The sequence below is a fragment of the Lissotriton vulgaris genome, chromosome 2_1 (genome assembly GCF_964263255.1).
Source record: "Lissotriton vulgaris chromosome 2_1, aLisVul1.2, whole genome shotgun sequence".
NCBI classification, from domain to species: Eukaryota; Metazoa; Chordata; class Amphibia; order Caudata; family Salamandridae; genus Lissotriton; species Lissotriton vulgaris.
Window position 1 is genome coordinate 29,119,002 of NC_141687.1, and position 20,108 is coordinate 29,139,109.

Sequence of the window (20,108 nt, forward strand, 5' to 3'; positions counted from 1 at the left end):
GTCCTGAGCCCGCAGGGGCCGATAAATGAACAGGCTCCTCTACTGAGCCCGAAGAGGGCCGTGACTGAGCAGGCTCCTGTCCTGAGCCTGCAGAGGCCGGTGACTGAGGAGGCTCCTGTCCGAGCCCGCAGAGGGCGGTGACGGAGGAGGCTCCTGTCCTGAGCCCACAGAGGGCGATGACTGAGGAGGCTCCTGTCCTGAGCCCTTTGAGGGCGATGACTGAGGAGGCTCCTGTCCTGAGCCCGCAGAGATCGATGACTGAAGAGGATCCTGTCCTGAGCCCGCAGAGGGCGATGACTGAGCAGGCTCCTGTCCTGAGCCCGCAGAGGGCGATGACTGAGGAGGCTCCTGTCCTGAGCCCGCAGAGGGCGGTGACTGAGAAGGCTCCTGTACTGAGCCCGCAGAGGGCGATGACTGAGAAGGCTCCTGTCCTGAGGCCGCAGAGGGCGATGACTGTGGAGGCTCCTGTCCTGAGCCCGCTGAGGGCGATGCCTGAGGAGGCTCCTCTCCTGAGCCCGAAGAGGGCGATGACTGAGGAGGCTCCTGTCCTGAGCCCACAGAGGGCGATGACTGAGGAGGCTCCTGTCTTGAGCCCGCAGAGGGCGATGACTAAGGAGGCTCCTGTCCTGAGCCCGCAGAGGGCGATGACTGAGGAGGCTCCTGTCCTGAGCGCGCAGAGGGCGATGAAGGAGGAGGCTCCTGTCCTGAGCCCGCAGAGGGCGATGACTGAGGAGGCTCCTGTCCTGAGCCCGCAGAGGGCGATGACTGAGAGGCTCCTGTCCTGAGCCCGCAGAGGGCGGTGACTGAAGAGGTTCCTGTCCTGAGCCCGCAGAGGCCGATGACTGAGCAGGCTCCTCTCCTGAGCCCGAAGAGGGTGATGACTGAGGAGGCTCCTGTCCTGAGCCTGCAGAGGCCGGTGACTGAGGAGGCTCCTGTCCGAGCCCGCAGAGGTTGATGACTGAAGAGAATACTGTCCTGAGCCCGCAGAGGGCGATGACTGAGGAGGCTCCTGTCCTGAGCCCGCAGAGGGAGATGACTAAGGAGGCTCCTGTCCTGAGCCCGCAGAGGGCGGTGACTGAGGAGGCTCCTGTCCTGAGCCCGCAGAGGGCGGTGCCTGAGGAGGCTCCTGTCCTGAAGCCGCAGAGGGCGGTGACTGAGGAGGCCCCTGTCCTGAGACCGCAGAGGTTGATGACTGAGGAGGCTCCTGTCCTGATCCCGCAGAGGGCGGTGACTGAGGAGGCTCCTGTCCTGACCCCGCAGAGGGCGGTGACTGAGGAGGTTCTTGTCCTGAGCCCGCAGTGGCCGATGACTGAGCAGGCTCCTCTCCTGAGCCCGCAGAGGGCGATGACTGAGGAGGCTCCTGTCCTGAGCCAGCAGAGGGTGATGACTGAGCAGGCTCCTATTCTGAGCCCGCAGAGGGTGGTGCCTGAGGAGGCTCCTGTCCTGAGCCCGCAGAGGGCGGTGCCTGAGGAGGCTCCTGTCCTGAGCCCGCAGAGGGCGGTGACTGAGGAGGCTCCTGTCCTGAGCCCACAGAGGGCGATGACTGAGGAGGCTCCTGTCCTGAGTCCGCAGAGGCCGATGACTGAATAGGCTCCTGTCTTGAACCTGCAGAGGGTGGTGACTGAGGAGGCTCCTGTCCTGAGCCCGCAGAGGACGATGACTGAGGAGGCTCCTGTCCTGAGCCCGCAGAGGGCGATGACTGAGCAGGCTCCTGTCCTGAGCCCACTGAGGGCGATGCCTGAGAGAGGCTCCTGTCCTGAGCCTGCAGAGGGCGGTGACTGAGGAGGCTCCTGTCCTGAGCCTGCAGAGGGTGTTGACTGAGGAGGCTCCTCAGCCTGAGCCCACTGAGGGCGATGACTGAGGAGGCCCCTGTCCTGAGCCCGCAGAGGCCGATGACTGAGGAGTCTCCTGTCCTGAGCCCGCAGAGGGCGATGACTGAGGAGGCTCCTGTCCTGAGGCCGCAGAGGGCGTTGACTGAGGAGGCTCCTCAGCCTGAGCCCACTGAGGGCGATGCCTGAGGAGGCTCCTGTCCTGAGCCCGCAGAGGACGATGACTGAGGAGGCTCCTGTCCTGAGCCCACAGAGGGCGGTGACTGAGGAGTCTCCTGTCCTGAGCCCGCAGAGGACGATGACTGAGGAGGCTCATGTCCTGAGCCCGCAGAGGGCGGTGACTGAGGAGGCTTCTGTCCTGAGCCCGCAGAGGGCGATGACTGAGAAGGCTCCTCTCCTGAGCCCGCAGAGGGCGATGACTAAGGAGGCTCCTGTCCTGAGCCCGCAGAGGGCGTGACTGAGGAGGCTCCTGTCCTGAGCCCGCAGAGGGCGGTGCCTGAGGAGGCTCCTGTCCTGAGCCCGCAGAGGGCGGTGACTGAGGAGGCCCCTGTCCTGAGACCGCAGAGGCTGATGACTGAGGAGGCTCCTGTCCTGAGCCCGCAGAGGGCGGTGACTGAGGAGGCTCCTGTCCTGACCCCGCAGAGGGCGGTGACTGAGGAGGTTCTTGTCCTGAGCCTGCAGTGGCCGATGACTGAGCAGGCTCCTCTCCTGAGCCCGCAGAGGGCGATGACTGAGGAGGCTCCTGCCCTGAGCCAGCAGAGGGTGATGACTGAGCAGGCTCCTATTCTGAGCCCGCAGAGGGTGGTGCCTGAGGAGGCTCCTGTCCTGAGCCCGCAGAGGGCGGTGCCTGAGGAGGCTCCTGTCCTGAGCCCGCAGAGGGCGGTGACTGAGGAGGCTCCTGTCCTGAGCCCACAGAGGGCGATGACTGAGGAGGCTCCTGTCCTGAGCCCGCAGAGGCCGATGACTGAGCAGGCTCCTGTCTTGAGCCTGCAGAGGGCGGTGACTGAGGAGGCTCCTGTCCTGAGCCCGCAGAGGGCGATGACTGAGGAGGCTCCTGTCCTGAGCCCGCAGAGGGCGATGACTGAGCAGGCTCCTGTCCTGAGCCCACTGAGGGCGATACCTGAAGAGGCTCCTGTCCTGAGCCCGCAGAGGGCGGTGACTGAGGAGGCTCCTGTCCTGAGCCCGCAGAGGGCGATGACTGAGAAGGCTTCTGTCCTGAGGCCGCAGAGGGCGATGACTGAGGAGGCTCCTGTCCTGAGCCTGCAGAGGCCGGTGACTGAGGAGGCTCCTGTCCTGAGCCCGCAGAGGATGGTGCCTGAGGAGGCTCCTGTCCTGAGCCCGCAGAGTACGATGACTGAGGAGGCTCCTGTCCTGAGCCCGCAGAGGGCGGTGCCTGAGGAGGCTCCTGTCCTGAGCCCACAGAGGGCAGTGACTGAGAATGCTCCTGTCCTGAGCCTGCAGAGGGCGGTGACTGAGGTGGCTCCTGTCCTGAGCCCGCAGAGGGCGGTGACTGAGGAGGTTCCTGTCCTGAGCCCGCAGAGGCCGATGACTGAGCAGGCTCCTCTCCTGAGCCCGAAGCGGGCGGTGACTGAGCAGGCTCCTGTCCTGAGCCTGCAAAGGTCGGTGACTGAGGAGGCTCCTGTCCGAGCCCGCAGAGGTCGATGACTGAAGAGGATCCTGTCCTGAGCCCGCAGAGGGCAATGACTGAGGAGGCTCCTCTCCTGAGCCCGCAGAGGGCGGTGACTGAGGAGGCTCCTGTCCTGAGCCCGCAGAGGGCAATGACTGAGGAGGCTCCTGTCCTAAACCCACAGAAGGCAATGACTGAGGAGGCTCCTGTCCTGAGCCCACAGAGGGCGGTGACTGAGGAGGGTCCTGTCCTGTACAATCAAACATCAGGGAAGCTCTTCTTTGAATGAAGAGAAATCTCCCTTGACACCAGCACACATCAAAGAAGCCCCTTTCCTGACACAATCACACATACATCTCTGATGTCGTCTCCGGTTAGGGTGGCTCTTATTTTGGGGTTATCCCTTTGCTCTTCTTAGCAAAGTGTACTTGAAAGATGTTCTAAATGTGCAGCCCTTGTATGATATTCGGTAACGCTTGTCCTGTCCTTCTCTTGCATGTGGCCAGCGTCCATTAAGTGGCAGCTGATGAATCCACGCAGGGTGATGTCACTGGCGGGGGACCGCACCGAGGAGGACACAGTCTTCATCTGCACCCTGAGTGAGGCCGTCAAGCTGCAGAACATGCCTCTTCCGTTCACGCTGAAGGGTGAGTGCTGCCCACGGCCGACGGGGGGGGGGGGGGGGGTGCAGGCAAGGGCACACATGCCCACTATCGTTTGAGCAAGGAGGGGGAGTTTATGTACGATTCATTCAGCAGTTCAAAGGTTAACAGGTAACCTGTTCGATTTACTTGTAGAAGGGAGAAGTAAAGTCTGCAGTGTGCGGTTGTTAGTGTTAGGCGGCCCTACTGTGCTCCGGGGGGGCGGGGGGTGGGAGAGGCGGGGGGTGGTGGCTGAGAGCTGCATGAAACTAACACTTGTACTGGAAGCCCAGTTACAGACAAGATAGTCCTGGTAGGAAAGTCTGTGAGTCTGGGAAATTGATTTTGAAACGTGGATGCCCACCTGGGAGCTTCATTATGAATATCTGCAGAGTGCTGAAGAGATATTTCTTCCAGAACAGGTGGATTGAAGGCTAGAGTACCAAAAGGGAGGTGAGTCGCGCCGCCGATTCTAGGAGGTCCTTTCCTTCTCCAGTTGAATATTCTCTGTCATCAAGCTGGGAGTCCACAGGTGTTATAAGAGGCAGTACAAAAGAAAAGCATCGCTAAACACAGCTTAAAGCAGTGGCATCTGTAACCAATTGACATCATTGCGGGTCACCCTACTTCAGACTTCTTACTGCAGGTCATGCTGAGGCAGTCTTACTGAGTTCTGCTCAGTTATTCTTTTCGAAACAGACTAAATCTCAATCAGACTCCAACTTTAACTGGCTACACTTTATGATAACAACACGTGGCGTTTTTTTCTGGCGAAAAAATAGATGGAGTCCTGGTCGCATATACTAAGCTGAGGGTCAAAATGTTACCTTCCACCCCTTAATTCTTTTTTAAGCTAGGCAAAGTCCTCAGGGCTGTAGTTTCAAGTGTGCAGCAGGTGCAGTCCTTCATAGGGCAAGCTTTTGGGGTGCAGACCAGGTTTCCAGCAGGGCAGTCCATGCCCATCTTCCCCTTGTAGTTTCAGGCAGCACATCTGAGTTGCTGTGCAGCTGTCACATATTTATTCAATGATCCAGGGTGAAAACCCGGGAGCACTCTGTCCACTGAGGTGGCAGGTGCCACCCAAAAGCATGACAAAACACACAAGATGATGGATGGAATGTTGCACAATGGCAAAAAAATTAACCCCCAGTCACAGATCTGGGTTTAATCCATCGTTATTTTGCTCACCAAGCCACCCCAGTTCAGACTTGGCCATATGCAAATCAGTCTTGACCCTGTGCCTCATGGGAGCAGTCGAGCCCGAACTGCCAAGCCATGTCTTCCCTGGACAGGAATCAAGCATCCTAGGACCGGTTACTGGCTATCAGCCGTCTTCAGCCAGGATAGCTTGACTCCAGTGGCGTAGTGACCACGAGACCCAGGTCTGGGCATACCCTTCCCACATAGGGAGAACAGCAAAACACACAAGATGATGGACGGAATGTTGCACAATGGCAAAACATTCACCCCCAGTCACAGACCTGGGTTTAATCCATCGTTATTCTGCTCACCAAGCCACTCCAGTTCAGACATGGCCATTTGCAAATCAGTCTTGACCCTGTGCCTCATGGGAACAGTCCAGCCCGAACTGCCAAGCCATGTCTTCCCTGGACCGGAATCAAGCATCCTAGGACCGGTTTCTGGCTATCAGCCGTCTTCAGCCAGGATAGCTTGACTCCAGTGGCGTAGTGACCACGGGACCCAGGTCTGGGCATACCCTTCCCAAATAGGGTGAACAGCGGTGCATAGGCACAACACTCCTTTGCTCGCGGAAAATTGGGGAACATGACGACCGGAAGCTAACGGCCGTGACGGAGCTCCTCCCCCTGAACATTGGAGACTACGGCGTTTTGAGCCCGGCAGCAACTTGTCGGTCTCTCTATGATTGAGGTGCTTTTTTGCATTTCTGTTCGGCGTTTTTGTGCAGCGGAGGAGAGGAGGAGAGGAAGCAGGGCGCTAGAGGTATTCTTTTCTTATTTTTCTCTGGGTCCTGAGGCTCCGATGACGAGGGGTGATTCTTTCCCTGTGCATGCTGTATACGCCTAAGCTGACCTGGACCTGTTGACTTAGACTGGACACCTGTAAGCTGTAAAGCTGGACCCTTTTAGTTTTTGCCTGTGGGAAGCCTTTCTTTACGTTAGTGGGGATTTCGCAAATTTTAGAGACTTTCTGCAGCTTTCTGCTGATGTTACGAGTGTGGGGAAATACGGATGGTTTTGTATGAAGGGGGCGGCCACCTTTTAGCGCCGGCTTGGCTCCGAGAGCTAGGTGCTGCACGATTGTGGCGGAAAAACACAAGCAGGTTGATTAGACCCGTCTATGGAGCGGGGGCGGTGACCGTGGACCAAGTGAAAACCTCTTGTGTGTACTGTTATAGCTATCCTACATTCGAAGTGCTGCTGGATTTCTTGCTAAAGGTTGGGGAGACTCAGGATTATAAGAAAGCACAACCCTGGAATCAGAATGAGGAAATTGGCAACTTAAATATAATAAGTTCCGATACTGGGGACGAATATAATCAGTCTCCTGCCAGTGGGTGTCTTTGCTCTGGTCTCTTCTGCTATAGAAGGAAGACGTTTTGTATGGAGACAGAAGCCGTTATTGCAGCGGTTAGTGGCCTCGAAGCTCCCGCATTAGAATTGGGCTCGCTAACTACACCGGTACTAGAGCAAAGGAAAATACATCAAACAAGAGTCACCCGCTATACTCTAAGAATTCGGGCAGCTAATCTAACTTCTGCTCCACAAAACCTATCAAATCAAATTCCATCCATTTCTCCACCTATAGTTCAGGCTACGCTTACATCACATAAAGGGAAAGGAAAGGGGGCGCATTCTAGAGCAGATACTCCCCTTGAAAAAGGGAAAGGTTGGAGGAAAGTTAAAGCTGGCACCTCTGCTTCAGCGAGAATCACTCCGTCGCTGAAATCCTACTATAAGGTCCTCGCCTCTTCTGGTACTGGAAAGTCAAAAACAATGGAAGCACTTAGTGCTCTACCTACTCAAATTGAACTTGAAGCTAATAACGGTACGCCTACTGTGAGCAAAACACAGGCGGATAGAGTATTAGCATTGAACACTGAGGGTGAGCCTTTGAAATTAGATCACATGACACAGATGTTATCATCACCATTAGAGGATACTGTCCATCCCGCAATCGAACTTTTCAATAGCTTTTCTGCCCTAGACATTCATGATGTTCATGATGAGCAAGGTGAGCAGGACACAACTGCGAGAGATCCAGGAGATTCCAAGAATGATTCATCTAACCAAGAGGAGGTCGGCAGACCTCATAACCCAGAGAGCACAGGCCCACTTAACAGTGATTCATCCGCTGGTCAAACTCCCCCAATAGATTCTATCCCAGGGTCTTTGGCAGCCTTTCTATTGGGCCTGAGGGAGGACATAGGGAAGCGCTTCTCTATATCAGAGTCAAACCAGATGGCCATTCAGGCCTCGTGTGAGGCCATGGCCAAAAAGGTAGAGGAGGTTACTTTAAGGACTGACGCCTTGGAAGCAGAGCTCCCTAAGATTAAAGAAGCAATTGCTGCTTCCTCAGATGCCATGGATAAATTAGCTCAGAAGAATCGAGAATTGCAGGATGACCTTGAAAGACTTGAAAATCACTCAAGGAAAAACAATCTAAAATTCTTGAATGTGCCTGAGGATCTCGAAGGAAAGGATATAAAGGCGTTTATTGTTGCCATCCTCAAAACTACTATCTTAAAGGACTCAACTGATGTTGATCAGGATCTATTGACGGACATCCAGAGAGTTCATCGGGATCCGTATAGAAGGAACCCGGCGAAGGAATGCCCCAGGAAGATCCATGTCAACTTCCTGACATATTCCATCAAAGAGAAGATCCTTTCCCTGGCCCTCAAAGCTGGCTCAATAAGATCAACATCTTTTTCCACCCCCTTCTCTTTCACAATACGATCAGATGTCTCTCATATCACAGCGTCCAAACAATGGGAGATGGGGAAGAGACTTACGATATTCAACTCATTAGGGGCGCGTGCCCAGCTTAGATTCCCCGCCTCACTTCACGTAATGTGGAACAATCACATGCACAACATTCATCATGTAGAAGAAGCAGACATCTTGATTGAAAAAATCAGGGGGGTGGAAAAGAGGGGAGTGGTGAGACAATGCAGCTGGTAGTCAGGCGGTAGGAATAGTAGGAATATCATATTCATATCTTCTTTTTTCTGTATCCTTTTGTTCTTTTGTTCTTTTTATTCTCGTTTCCAAGGTATTTACCCTCGCTATACCAAATCAAGCTAAATCACTCTATAAAAAAAAAAAAAATACGCACCTTCTCTTTTTTTGTCTATCCACATAGATCAAGGGGAGGGAGAGAGCCCCGTCAAGGAGCATAATGCTCATGAAGGATGGGAGGGTTCCCCAGGGAGGGTGGGGGAGGAGTGGGTGGGTGATGGTAGCAAAAAAATAAAAAAATGTCCTTATTTCACAATAAGTAGTAGATGCCTTTATTTAGAAAAATGCGCACTCCACGCTCCAGGGGGAATGAGACTAAATGATGGTGGATAATAACATACCCTGTATTTCCTGGAACGTTAATGGGCTTCGATGTCCACGGAGGCGTATGCTAATTTTAAAATATTTAGAGCAGTCCCCAGCTAAAATAATCCTTCTCCAGGAAACTCATTTGAGTATTACTGAGGCAAGGGAGTTTTTGGGAAAAATTAGATGGATTGCTTCATTTTGTTGTTCTGGGCAGTCTGTGATTAATAAGGGAGTTGCCATTTTGATTAAAGTGGGTAGTAGTGGCACGTTAAAAGTTAGCTCAACAGACCAGACAGGGCGGTGGGTCCTAGCAGGGGCCGAGTTTAGTGGAAAGGAATTAACCATTATTTCATACTACGGACCAAACATAGACAATCCTTCTAGTATATTAAACATACAGTCCACTTTGGTTCAGGTTAATACTCCTATAGTCATAGGAGGGGACTTCAATGTCCTCCTTCATCCCCAGCAGAATCGGTCCAACTATAGCCGCCATATTGCAGCTCCGAGATCTCGACAAGCCATGAAAAATATGATGCATGAGCTTGGTCTAATCGATGCTTGGAGAGCTAAGAAGGGAAATGAGCCAGGATTTAGCAACAAGCATGGACATGCCTCCAGACTTGATTATGTTCTCATGGATAGATTATGTCTGGACAAATTGGTGGAGATAGAAATTCTGCCTAGTATACTATCTGATCATGCTCCGGTAATGGTTGTTCTTTCAAAAGGGGTCTTCGTCAGTGCTATCACCCCAAGGTGGACTTTAAAAGGTACTGCCCTGAAGGATCCAGATTTGGTTACTATGGCTACTCTGTCTACTACCAATTACTTCTCCGATAATTCGGGATCAGCGCCAATTGAAATAGTTTGGGACACATATAAAGCCTACATTCGAGGTCAGTTCCATAGCCTTATCTGTTCCAATAACAAGAAACAAAAATTGAAGTTTAAAATCTTGGAAGACAAAATCTCCAAGCTTGAGAACTTAAGGCTGAAATCACATCCAGATGGCTTACCACAGATCTTGGTAGATCTAGAATGCCTCCGATCTGAATATCGAGCATTGTTGGACCAGAAAGTCAAGGTACAGTGGGCTTCCTACTCTATGGAAAATTATGAGTATGGAGAGAAAGCAGGGGCGACCCTGGCCAGTAAGATAAGGGCTGACCGGGTCAGGAATAACATTAATAAACTGATTATTGACGACCAGGGCACCGTATCTTCCAAACATGAAGATATGGAAGAGCGCCTTCTTACTATGTTCTCTGATTTATACAAAGAAGAACAGTCTCCGAGTAATATAAATACACTTCAGTGGCTAGAGAGCAAGGCCCTACCTAAACTGACAGATCAAGGGCGTGAGATTTTGAATGGACCAATTACGATTGAAGAAGTTAGCCTTCAAATAAAAAAGATTAAGAACAACAAAGCAGCTGGTCCTGACGCCCTTCCTGGCGATGTATACAAAGCTCTTCAGCAAGCTTTACTTCCAAGACTCTGTGAACATTTTAATTATGTATATAGCCTGAAGGGTAAGACGCCACCCTCTTGGAAGGAGTCCACAATTGTCCTTATTCTCAAGCCTGGTAAGGACCCTCTTATGGCGGACTCTTTTCGGCCAATCTCCCTGTTAAATGCAGATTACAAGATCTTTACTAGTATTTTGGCGGGGAGATTGGCCAAATTGGCTCCCTTACTTATTAATTCCGATCAAAGGGGCTTTATGCCTGGAAGGCATATTCACGAGTTGACTTCCCAGTTGATCGGCAGCATAGATCTGGCAGTGGCACGGTCGGAGTCCTTGGCTGTGGCTGTATATGATGCAGCGAAGGCCTTCGACCGTGTCAACTGGGGTTATCTGTGGGATGTCCTGAATGTCATGGGGTTTGGGACAATTTTCCCCCATGTATTGAGAGGCTGCTATGAAGGTGCCTCGGCTAATATTCTGTTGAACGGTATGTTGACATCTCGTTTTAACATCAGCAGAGGAACAAGGCAGGGGTGTCCTACATCGCCCCTCCTGTTCAACCTCTATATCGAGCCCCTGGCGCAAGCCTTGAGGTTGGACGATCAGATAATACCGTTCAAAGTGGATGAGTATAGCTGTAAGCACGCGTTGTACGCGGATGATCTGATGATCTACACAAATAATCCAGCAGAGGTATTTCCCAGAGTAGAGGCGACTATGTCTGATTTTGGTCGATATTCAGGCTACCGTATTAATACCTTAAAAACTGAAATCATGTGTTGGGGGACTAACAACTGGCAAGGAGTGCAAAGTAGTCAGTTCAGATATTTGGGCATACTTATAACTCCTGAGTTAACCAATATACCCCAGATAAACATAAAGAGGGTGGCCAAGGAAATCGATCAGTTATTGTTAAGATGGCAGAACCTCCCCTTAACAATATTTGGCCGAGTCAATCTGATTAAAATGGTGATACTGCCCAAGTTAACATATCTATTTAATATGATTCCCTTGCCTTTCCCTGAAAAAATGCTCGGTAGAATTCAGGGAAAAATTGGAAGTTTCATCTGGGCTAATAAGAACGCCAGGTTATTGTGGAAGAAATTGAAAAGAAGGTTGCTGAAGGGAGGTCTTGCTCTTCCAGATGTCCTTGGATACGCTTTAGCTTTCTAATTAAAGAACATCCGTAGTCTCCTCTCCAACCCTGACGAATCCAACTGGGGAAAGATCTTGGGGATCATGGCTCGCCAGGAAGGGGGAGGGCCCGGTTTCTTGTATAAGTTTGGGGCACCAAAGTTCTACAAAAAGGTACGTCTAAAGGTTTTAAAAATGGCTTTTTTAGTTTGGACCAGAGTTAAGGCAAGATGGGGCATAAAATATTACTCTGATTTAGCTCCAATTTGAGATTCCCCGGGCTTACCAATATGCCTTAAAGATACTGGCCCACATGCATCATTGCTTCATTTTGCACTTCCTAATTTGCGATTTTTAGGGAATCGCAAATTAGGAAATGCAAAATGGGATGCATGTACATTTTCTCAAAATATTTGAGAATCTGTAAAAATCGCAATTTTTACCGATTCTCAAATATTATGCGATTAGCAAAGTGCGAATTCGCAATTCCCATTCATTCCTATGGGCTAAAATGCCCATAGGAATGAATGGGAATTGCGAATTCGCACTTAGAATATCGCAAATCCTGATTGCATTTCAAGGGTGGAGAGGGGGGTTCAAATGACCCCCCCCTGCACCCATGAAATGTTGTTCTCGCATCATGTTGCACACACACATGTCCTAAGGACATGTGTGTCAGTAACATGAATGTGTAAAAAATGCTTTTGCAGCGTTTTTAACACTTTTTGCAAATTTACCGAGTGGTTCAACCACTCGGTAAATTTGACACCCTAATTGCGAATTCGCAATTATAAAAGTAATCATGCATTGCTTTTAAGAAATCGCAAATTTGCGATTTCTTAAAAGCAATCGCATTTTTAGAAATCGCAAAAATGTTGCGAGTTCTAAAAATGCTTGATGCATTCCAAAAAGCATTTTTGGAATCGCAAACGGCCGATTTTAAGGAATCGCACCATTTGCGACTCCAAAAATGCTTGATGCATGTGGGCCTTTCTCTCCATTCCTATCATTAGGGCTGGTATAACAGTTTGGTCTGACCTGATAACATCGGAAGGGGTCCTTCCTTGGGAGGCGTTGAGGCTGAAGATAGGAGAATCTTTCTCCAGATTCAAATATATACAACTTTGCTCTTGGTTTTCTGTAGAGAAGTCCAACATCTGTGGCAATTGGGATATAGAATCTGCCCTTTTAACACCAGGGTATAAGAAAAAAGAAGTTGCTTTTTGGTATAGAAGTATGCTTGAGGTGGAGGAAGGACATACATTATCATTACATACTGTGTGGAACTCATCTCCCCTAGAGGTTGCTTCAAGCACACTATACGAAACATCTCTCCACTATTTTTTTTTTTTTGGTAAAACAATTTTTATTGCAGAGATCAATGAGAGTAGAACAGCATACTAGCATTATTTGTTGCGGGACCCACAGTCCTTTGGTTCCATCTGGTAATCAAGCACACAGCCATACAACCCACATCCCGGAGGCTGGGTGGCGTTCTCATAACAACGGTAGGCTGGATATTCCATCGATGAGTGCCGTCATCACATTTGGTCTTCCGCGCTCTGCTTTTAATTTTTCTCCCTCCCCCCAAACAACTATGTGGTGCATATACGTTCGCTATCATTATCCTGATTCATCCCCCCTCACCCTCCCCCCTGATGTCTGGACCTAGTCTGGTGCCGGGAGTTCCAGCTGTAATGGGAATGTCAGGAGTCGTATGCCTAGTGTTGTGTTCATGTGTCCGGTGTTAGTGCCGGGTTCAGGACCGCCTCCCCCAGGGCCCTAGGGTTTATTGCCTCCTCCTCCTCGTCGCTCTCCACTGCATTATCTCTGAGAGCCTGGACCAGGATTTCCCATGCCATTGCTGCTTCCTGAGCCTTCTCATCTGAGCCACGCCGGGCCAGTTGGTACCTAATCGTGCTCTCCGCTGCAGCCCATTTCAGGAACTCGTTCAGCCATCGCCTATGTGTCGGTGCCGCATTTGATTTCCACCCTCTAGTTAGCTCCCTCTTCGCAAGAAGTAAGCCCATGTCTATGAATTTACTTGACAGTTTGGTTTTGCGTGTGTGCGGGAACCAGTGTAAGATCGCAACTGCGCTGTCGTACAGCAGGTCTCTGTCTGTTACTTCGTTCAGGGTGTCGCCCACCTCCCTCCAGTAATCCTGCAAATGCGGACAGTCCCGTAGCATATGTAGGAGGTCAGCTCTCAGTCGCGCACACCTGGGGCATGCTGCGTCCTCCGCATCAAAGTACGTTGCTATTTTGAGTGGGGTGAGGTAAGCCCTATGGATAATATAAAGATGTATTAACTGGAATCGGGCGTTCCTGGTACTTTTCCTGGCTCTCTGAACCAGTTGAGACCACGTTGTGTCAGGGATCTCTCTTTGTAGGTCAGCTTCCCATTGAGTTTTGAGGCGAGTAAGAGGTTGGATGTTCTCCGTATGCATTCTGGAGTAAAGGCATGTAACTGCCTTATATGTACCCGCCGCCATCATCGTGTATTGGCATGCTGATGTTGTTTTGGGCTCAATCAGTCCCTCCCCCCAGTGTGCCTGTATGGCCCTTGTCACAGCCGCATGTAATAAGTAGTCGCCCCTGGGGAGGTCGTAACGCTCTAGCAGGGTCTGGTATGGAGTCATTACTCCGTCGTCAAAGAGGTCTCCTACCATTTGCAGTCCCGCCTCCTCCCAACGTTGGAGTCTCGACCAGTCACCACCATGTGGCAGCGCTGTTAACATGCCTAACGGGATTTCAGGGGCATAGGGGTGTTCAGGACCAGCTCGCTTTTGCATGCGGTTCCAACATAACCTCATCGTCCGTTCTTCTAGGGATAGTCCACCAAGTACCAACCTTTGCTGGAGGGTTATAAACGCCAACACGTGGCGGGGGGTGCCAAGATCCCTCTCCTGATCTGGGCCCCGGTACACCCTCGCCACCTCCTGCGTGAAGTACTGTAGTTGCGCCGCCAGGTAATATAACTCGAAGTCCGGGACCGCCAGACCCCCCTCGTTCTTCGGGCGGATCAGGGTCGTCAGTGCTATTCTTCGCCTGCCTGCTCCCCAAAGGAAGGACACTATGTGGGATTTTAAGCGTGTAAAGACCGCTCTCGGTATCCATATGGGGAGGGTCCTAAAGAAATATAGCAATCGTGGCAGGGCTATCATCTTGAGTAGTGACACTCGGCCTGTCATGGATAGGGGGAGGGTGGCCCAGAAGGACATGGCGCCCTGTAGTGCTCGAATGCAACGGCCTATATTGCCATCTAAGAGGTCTGCGGGTGCGTGGTAAATATATACCCCGAGGTAGTGGAAGCAGTCTGCTTCCCAGCGTAGTAGAGGATGGACCAGGGAGCATTTTTCTGTCTTTCGTATGGGGAAGAGGCAAGACTTCGACCAGTTGACTTTTAAACCAGAGACATCTCTGAACCGTGTCAGGAGCTCCTCTGCCCCCGCCACTGCCTCCTCGGCGTTATCTAAAAACAGCAGGAGGTCGTCCGCGTATAGTGATATATAGTGGTGGGCCCCTCCAACCTCTAGGCCGTGGAAATAACTACCCGTCCTAGCCAGTGCAGCTAAGGGCTCCACTGCTAGCGCGAACAAGAGAGGGGATAGTGCGCATCCCTGTCTAGTACCCCTGTGCACCTCATACCGATCCGATATCAGAGTTCCCACCCTCACTCTAGCACCCGCCGATGCATAAAGCACTTTCGTCCATCGTATGTAACCCTCGCCTAGGCCGAAACTGTGCATCACTTTGTATAAATAGTTCCACTCTAGGCTATCGAAGGCCTTCTCTATGTCGATCGCCAGCACCATGGGGGCTCTCGCATTCGGTGGGGGCTCCGCTATGAACCGAAGTAACCTACGGATGTTGTGCGAAGTGTTCCTGGTAGGAATGAAACCCGACTGGTCTGTATGGATCAGGTCTTGCATGTGGGCTACCAGTCTAGTGGCCAGAATCGTACTTAGGATTTTATAGTCAGTTGTCAACATTGACAACGGTCGATATGAAGCCGGGTCAGCGCTGTCCCTTCGCGGTTTTAAGAGGGGGATCATGATCGCTTCGCGCATGGAGTGGGGTAACATGCCTTTCACTTTGGCTTCGGTATAAAGTATCCGGAGTCTCGGGGCTAGTAGATCTATATATTTCCCGTAAAATTCTATGGGCAGTCCGTCCATTCCTGGCGTTTTATTTCGCGCCATCCTTTTTATCGCTCCCCTGATGTCTGTCAATGTGATCGGTCCCCCGATGGCAGCAGCCTGCTCTTGGTCTAGGTGAGGCAGATGTACCTCAGTCAGTAGCGCTTCTATCGCCTCGTGGCGATCTCCCAGATCCCTTCTATACAGTTGTTCATAATACCCTCTAAAGCAATCTAATATATCTGGTTGGGTAGTATAAACTTCGCCATCTGACCCTTTCAAGGACAGGATCGGAGTGTTTCCTCTGGTAGGGTTGGCGAGCCAGGCCAGGAGCGTCCCCGTTTTATCCCCTTCAGCTAGCGTTTTGGTCAGGTAAGTTTTATAATCAAAGCTACGGAGGCGCTCTACTTCTACTGCTACCGCCTCCCGCGCAGTACAGACCCTCTCTTGGAGTTCGGGGTGATTAGGCCGTTCTTTTTCTGCCTTTCTCAAGGTTTGCTCCGCTCCGTCTAAATCATCTAGCAATGTTCGTCGCGCGCCCGCAAACTTTCCTATGCAGTGCCCTCGTACCACCACCTTGAGCGCGTCCCATTCTGTGGCTCTAGATGAAGCAGTACCCTCGTTCTCTGCAAAGTATTGGGAGATCCTATCCTCTAACGCTGCACGGAACGGTGGGTCGTCCAGCGTGTCAGGCCGAAGCCGCCATGTCGGGATCCGCGTAATACCGTTCATCCAATCCAGCGTCAGGAGCAGGGGGTTGTGATCTGAGATCGTGCGTGTTAAATATTCAGTCCGGGCCACCATCGGCAACACCGGTGGAGAGCACAAGAAGGCATCCAATCGAACATGCAGGTCGTGTAAGCCGGAATAAAAGGAATAGTCCCTCTCAGCAGGATGTTGTATCCGCCATACATCCGTCAGGTCCCATTGCTGTCGCCAGCCTAATCTATGTTTCGCTAGTCTGTGTATCGGGGATGTATGCAGCGGTGGGTGTGATCTATCTAGCGTGATGTCTTCGATAGAATTAAAGTCCCCCCCCATCAGCAGTGGCCCGGTAAGGTAGGTAGCCAATGACTTGGAGAGTCTAGTGAAGTATGACGCTTGCTCTATATTTGGCGCATAAGTGCTGCATAGTGCTATATGGCGTCCTCTGAGTAGTCCCTCTACTGCTACAAATCTCCCATCCGGATCTATAGTGTGCCTATTAAACTGGAAGGGAACCCCCGCCCGAATCCAAATTAGTGCTCCCCTAGCAAATGCTGAATATGAGGTGTAGAACAGTTGCCCCCTCCATCTCTTTTGCAGTGCTATACCTTCTTTCTTGGTGAGGTGGGTTTCTTGTAGGAAGGCTATGTGAATCCCCCTACGGACCAGGTAGGAGTGCACTTTGTATCTCTTCGCCATTGAATTCAGCCCTCGCACATTCCAGGACACACATTTTAATGATCCCACATTATCCATTGTCTTGTTGCAGTTGGATTAAGCCCATTTCCGTTCGCGACCAGACTACAGGTTTGACATCAACCCCACCTGCCCCCAACAAAACCCCAAAACTTTTTCTCTGAGCGTTGGCTTTTCCCGGCTCAGACCCTTCCCCCTCCCCCCCAACTACGCCCTGAGAAACCCCAACTTCTCCAGGCCCCCCCCTCCCCAGAACAGGACCTAACCGCAAAAGAGTTATCCCCATCCAAACTGGAGAGCAACGTGCTCTCAATTCTTCGTATTCCGCAGTTTGTACTGCGGTGGCCTTATGGGCCTCTGGGTGCGTGTATTAGCTTTGTTACGTTCAGTTCGCTTACCCCATTCCCTCGCCCTGGGATGCGTATCAAGGCTTACGCAGTATAGTCTTACAGCTGCCTTGTTCAAGTGTTCGTGAGCGCCGGAGCAGCCATGGCAGTCCCTGTCAGATCCGTACGTCCCATGCTCAGTTGCCGAAGATTTCTTCTGCCGTTTGCGGTGTAACCTTCGGGTCTTTTGTGCTGTCTTCTTCTGACAATTCCGTCTCTGTGCCTGTTTTTGGGTCCTCTGAGTTCGAGTCCCTCTCCGTTAGTATCGGCGTTGTCCCAGAAACCTTCTTCACTGCTTGCAGTGCCGCTTTCCGTTCTTCTTCCGTCTGAGAGTCCGTCGGTTTTTTGGAGTTTCGCCTATACATCCGGAGCCTCCTGGATTGTCGTGCCGGGCGCAGGTGAAGCTCTTCTTCCGCTCTGTGGCGAGCCCCGTCCGCTCCAGCCTTATAAGTTTCCCACCAGTCCCATGCCTCCGCAGATGTCATGAAGAATAGGGCCTTCCCATCTACTAGTATCCGCAGCTTGGCCGGAAATAACAGCGAGTATTGCAGCCCCTCCGTACGCAGTTCTTTTTTGATGGATAGGAAGGAGGCGCGTAGTTTTTGAGTCTCGAAGGTGTAATCCGGGAAGAGCGTGACATTTTTATTGTCGACCTGGAAGGGCCCCACGTCTCTTGCTCGCTGCAGCAACCAGTCTCTGTCTTTGTAGTGGAGTAATTTGATTACCACCGGACGAGGGGGTAGACCCGGCTTCGGAGGTCTGGCCGGGACTCGATGTGCCCGTTCTATGGTGAAGAAGGGGGAGAGGCCCTCCGGGGCCACCACAGTCCTCAACCAATCGTCTAGGTATCCTGCCATGTCCGTCCCCTCCTTTTTCTCCGGAAGGCCTACTAAGCGTACATTATTCCGCCGACTGCGATTTTCAGCGTCCTCCGCCCGTTTCTCCAGTGCTTGTATGCGGTCCAGCGCTTCAGTTAGCCTCCCCATCGTCGCAGCATGTTCCGGCACGATGTCCTTCAGGGTGGCCTCCGTCTCCTTCACCCTATCGGCCAATTTTCCGTGGTCTGCTCTTAGGAGTCCTAGCCCTGTCGATACCTGGGCAATATCCCGGTGTAGGGCGTCTTTTGTGGCCGCGATAGCGTTGAGGATCTTGTCTTGCATCTGTTGCAGCTCCGATGGGGGTTGCTGAGTGTTCTCTGGAGTTTCCACGGTCGGGCCACCGTCTCCCTTCGGACCCCGCGGCTTCCCCATGTCGCTCTGGTAGGAACAGCTGGCTCCGACGAGGCAGTCGTTGGTCGCCGGGTCTCCCAGCAGGTGGCCAGTTCGCACTCCCCAGCCCTGTGCGCGTTGCTGGAAGGTGTTTCTCGTGTCGCGGAAGTTGTCAATTCCCTTCCGGCGGTGCCTGTCGGGGCCTCGGGGTTCTGCTGCCTCAGTGGTGCGGTCACCGTTATAGTGAGCAGTAATGGTGTCTGTGGGCGTACTTCCCAGTGTTGGGGCTCAGTCGCGCCTGGATTCCTCTCTCCACTTGGTTCCCGGGCACTGATACTAGGCACTCCCCCTCTAGGCACTCTACCCTGCTGTCGTTGCTGTACGCCTCGACGGCTGCCGCGCTGGGTTCCTGGCTGTATTTTGTGCACAGCAGGGGGGGTTAGTGGGGTCTAAATCCGGGGGATCAAGGTGTCGTGCCCAAGGTGGGCTACCCCTTCTCACTTCTGCCGTTTCTCCGGGTCCCGTACTGGGTAGTGCAGGGGTCCCACATCGGTGGCGTCACCAGCAGCTCGGAGCAGCCGTGTGGACCTTCATGTGTTGCCCCCCCCCCCCCCGGTGGACTGCTTGGCGAGTAGTTCGAGGGTGCACCCCCGCGAAGCTGGGGCTTGGGCGCAACTGTCGCGGAGGAGGTGAGGCTCCTGCTTGTCAGTGCTTCCTTCGGTCAGTAAAGTCCGCAGCAGTAGGGCGCACTTATTGGGCAATTGAGCCCGGTTACAGGACTCACACAGCGTAGCACCCGGCTGGGTTGGGCTCCGCTAATGGCGCTGGCTGCATCCGAGTAATCCAGGTAGACTCCCGGGCAATACCGCGCGCCGCCTCCGTTGCTCTCCTACCTTCAGGCCGAGAGACCGAGTCACTGACAGCAGATGGTTGGAGCGGCTCCCGTCACTCAGCAGCCCCGGATCAGGCTCCCCGCCGACTTCGCAGGTATGTCGGCTTGCCTCAGCTGTACTGGTCCCGGCCTGCACACTCACTGTGGGGTTCGGCTGCTAGGATACAGGCCCCCCAGCCGGGGTGTAGATTTCGGCCGCTCCGGGCCGGGACTCCGCCAGGCCACTCGGGCCCCGCCACGCAGCTCACCAACCTCGGATCCGCCGGAGCGCTGAGTCAGGCTGAGGGTTGCGCCCGTCCGTTCACTGGACAGCGGCCGTTGTCCGCCCGGGCACTGGAGCAGTTCTAGTGATTACCAGCAGTCGTCGGAGATCTCTGCGCCGCCATGTTGTGTCTCCCCGGCTCAGGCTCTTTACGCCTCGATTCACCCTTTGGAGACGTCCGGTCGGCTCGTCACTCGACCTGAACATGCACAGACGGTATTTATGGGATCGACCCGAGTTTCACGGGGATCCCTCTTCTGGTTCCGGATTCTTACAGGATTATCGGGCTGTGGGCGAGGAGCCTCGCTAGGCTGCGTCTGTTCCCATCGGCTGCTAGCCACGCCCCCGAAACATCTCTCCACTATCTGCACAGATTTGTAAAGTCTGGTTCTCTTAAGAAAAAACATTTCTGTGCCTTAAATAGGTTATATTACACTCCCAAAAAGATAGCTAAATTCGCCTCTTCACCAAGTTGTTGTCCTAGATGTGGTTTACTAGAGGCCGACGATATCCATATATTTTATGAATGTCCCAGTTTAGACCTTTTTTGGGCCAATGTAGAAAGAGCTTTGGAGGGCATTTATAAGGT

At 52.5% G+C, this 20,108-nt stretch overlaps 1 protein-coding gene across 4 annotated transcripts in view; it reads left to right on the plus strand.

Annotated features, from left to right (window-relative positions):
- Nucleotides 1-20,108, plus strand: part of LOC147729495 (adenylate cyclase type 10-like) — a 598,940-nt gene that overhangs the window by 106,828 nt on the left and 472,004 nt on the right. For all 4 annotated transcript variants that reach the window (XM_086958438.1, XM_086958439.1, XM_086958441.1 and 1 more), the window contains one exon: nucleotides 3,963-4,103. In XM_086958438.1, coding sequence (XP_086814564.1) covers nucleotides 3,983-4,103 — 121 coding nt within the window. In that variant the 5' untranslated portion in view covers nucleotides 3,963-3,982. The remainder of the gene's footprint in view (nucleotides 1-3,962; nucleotides 4,104-20,108) is intronic.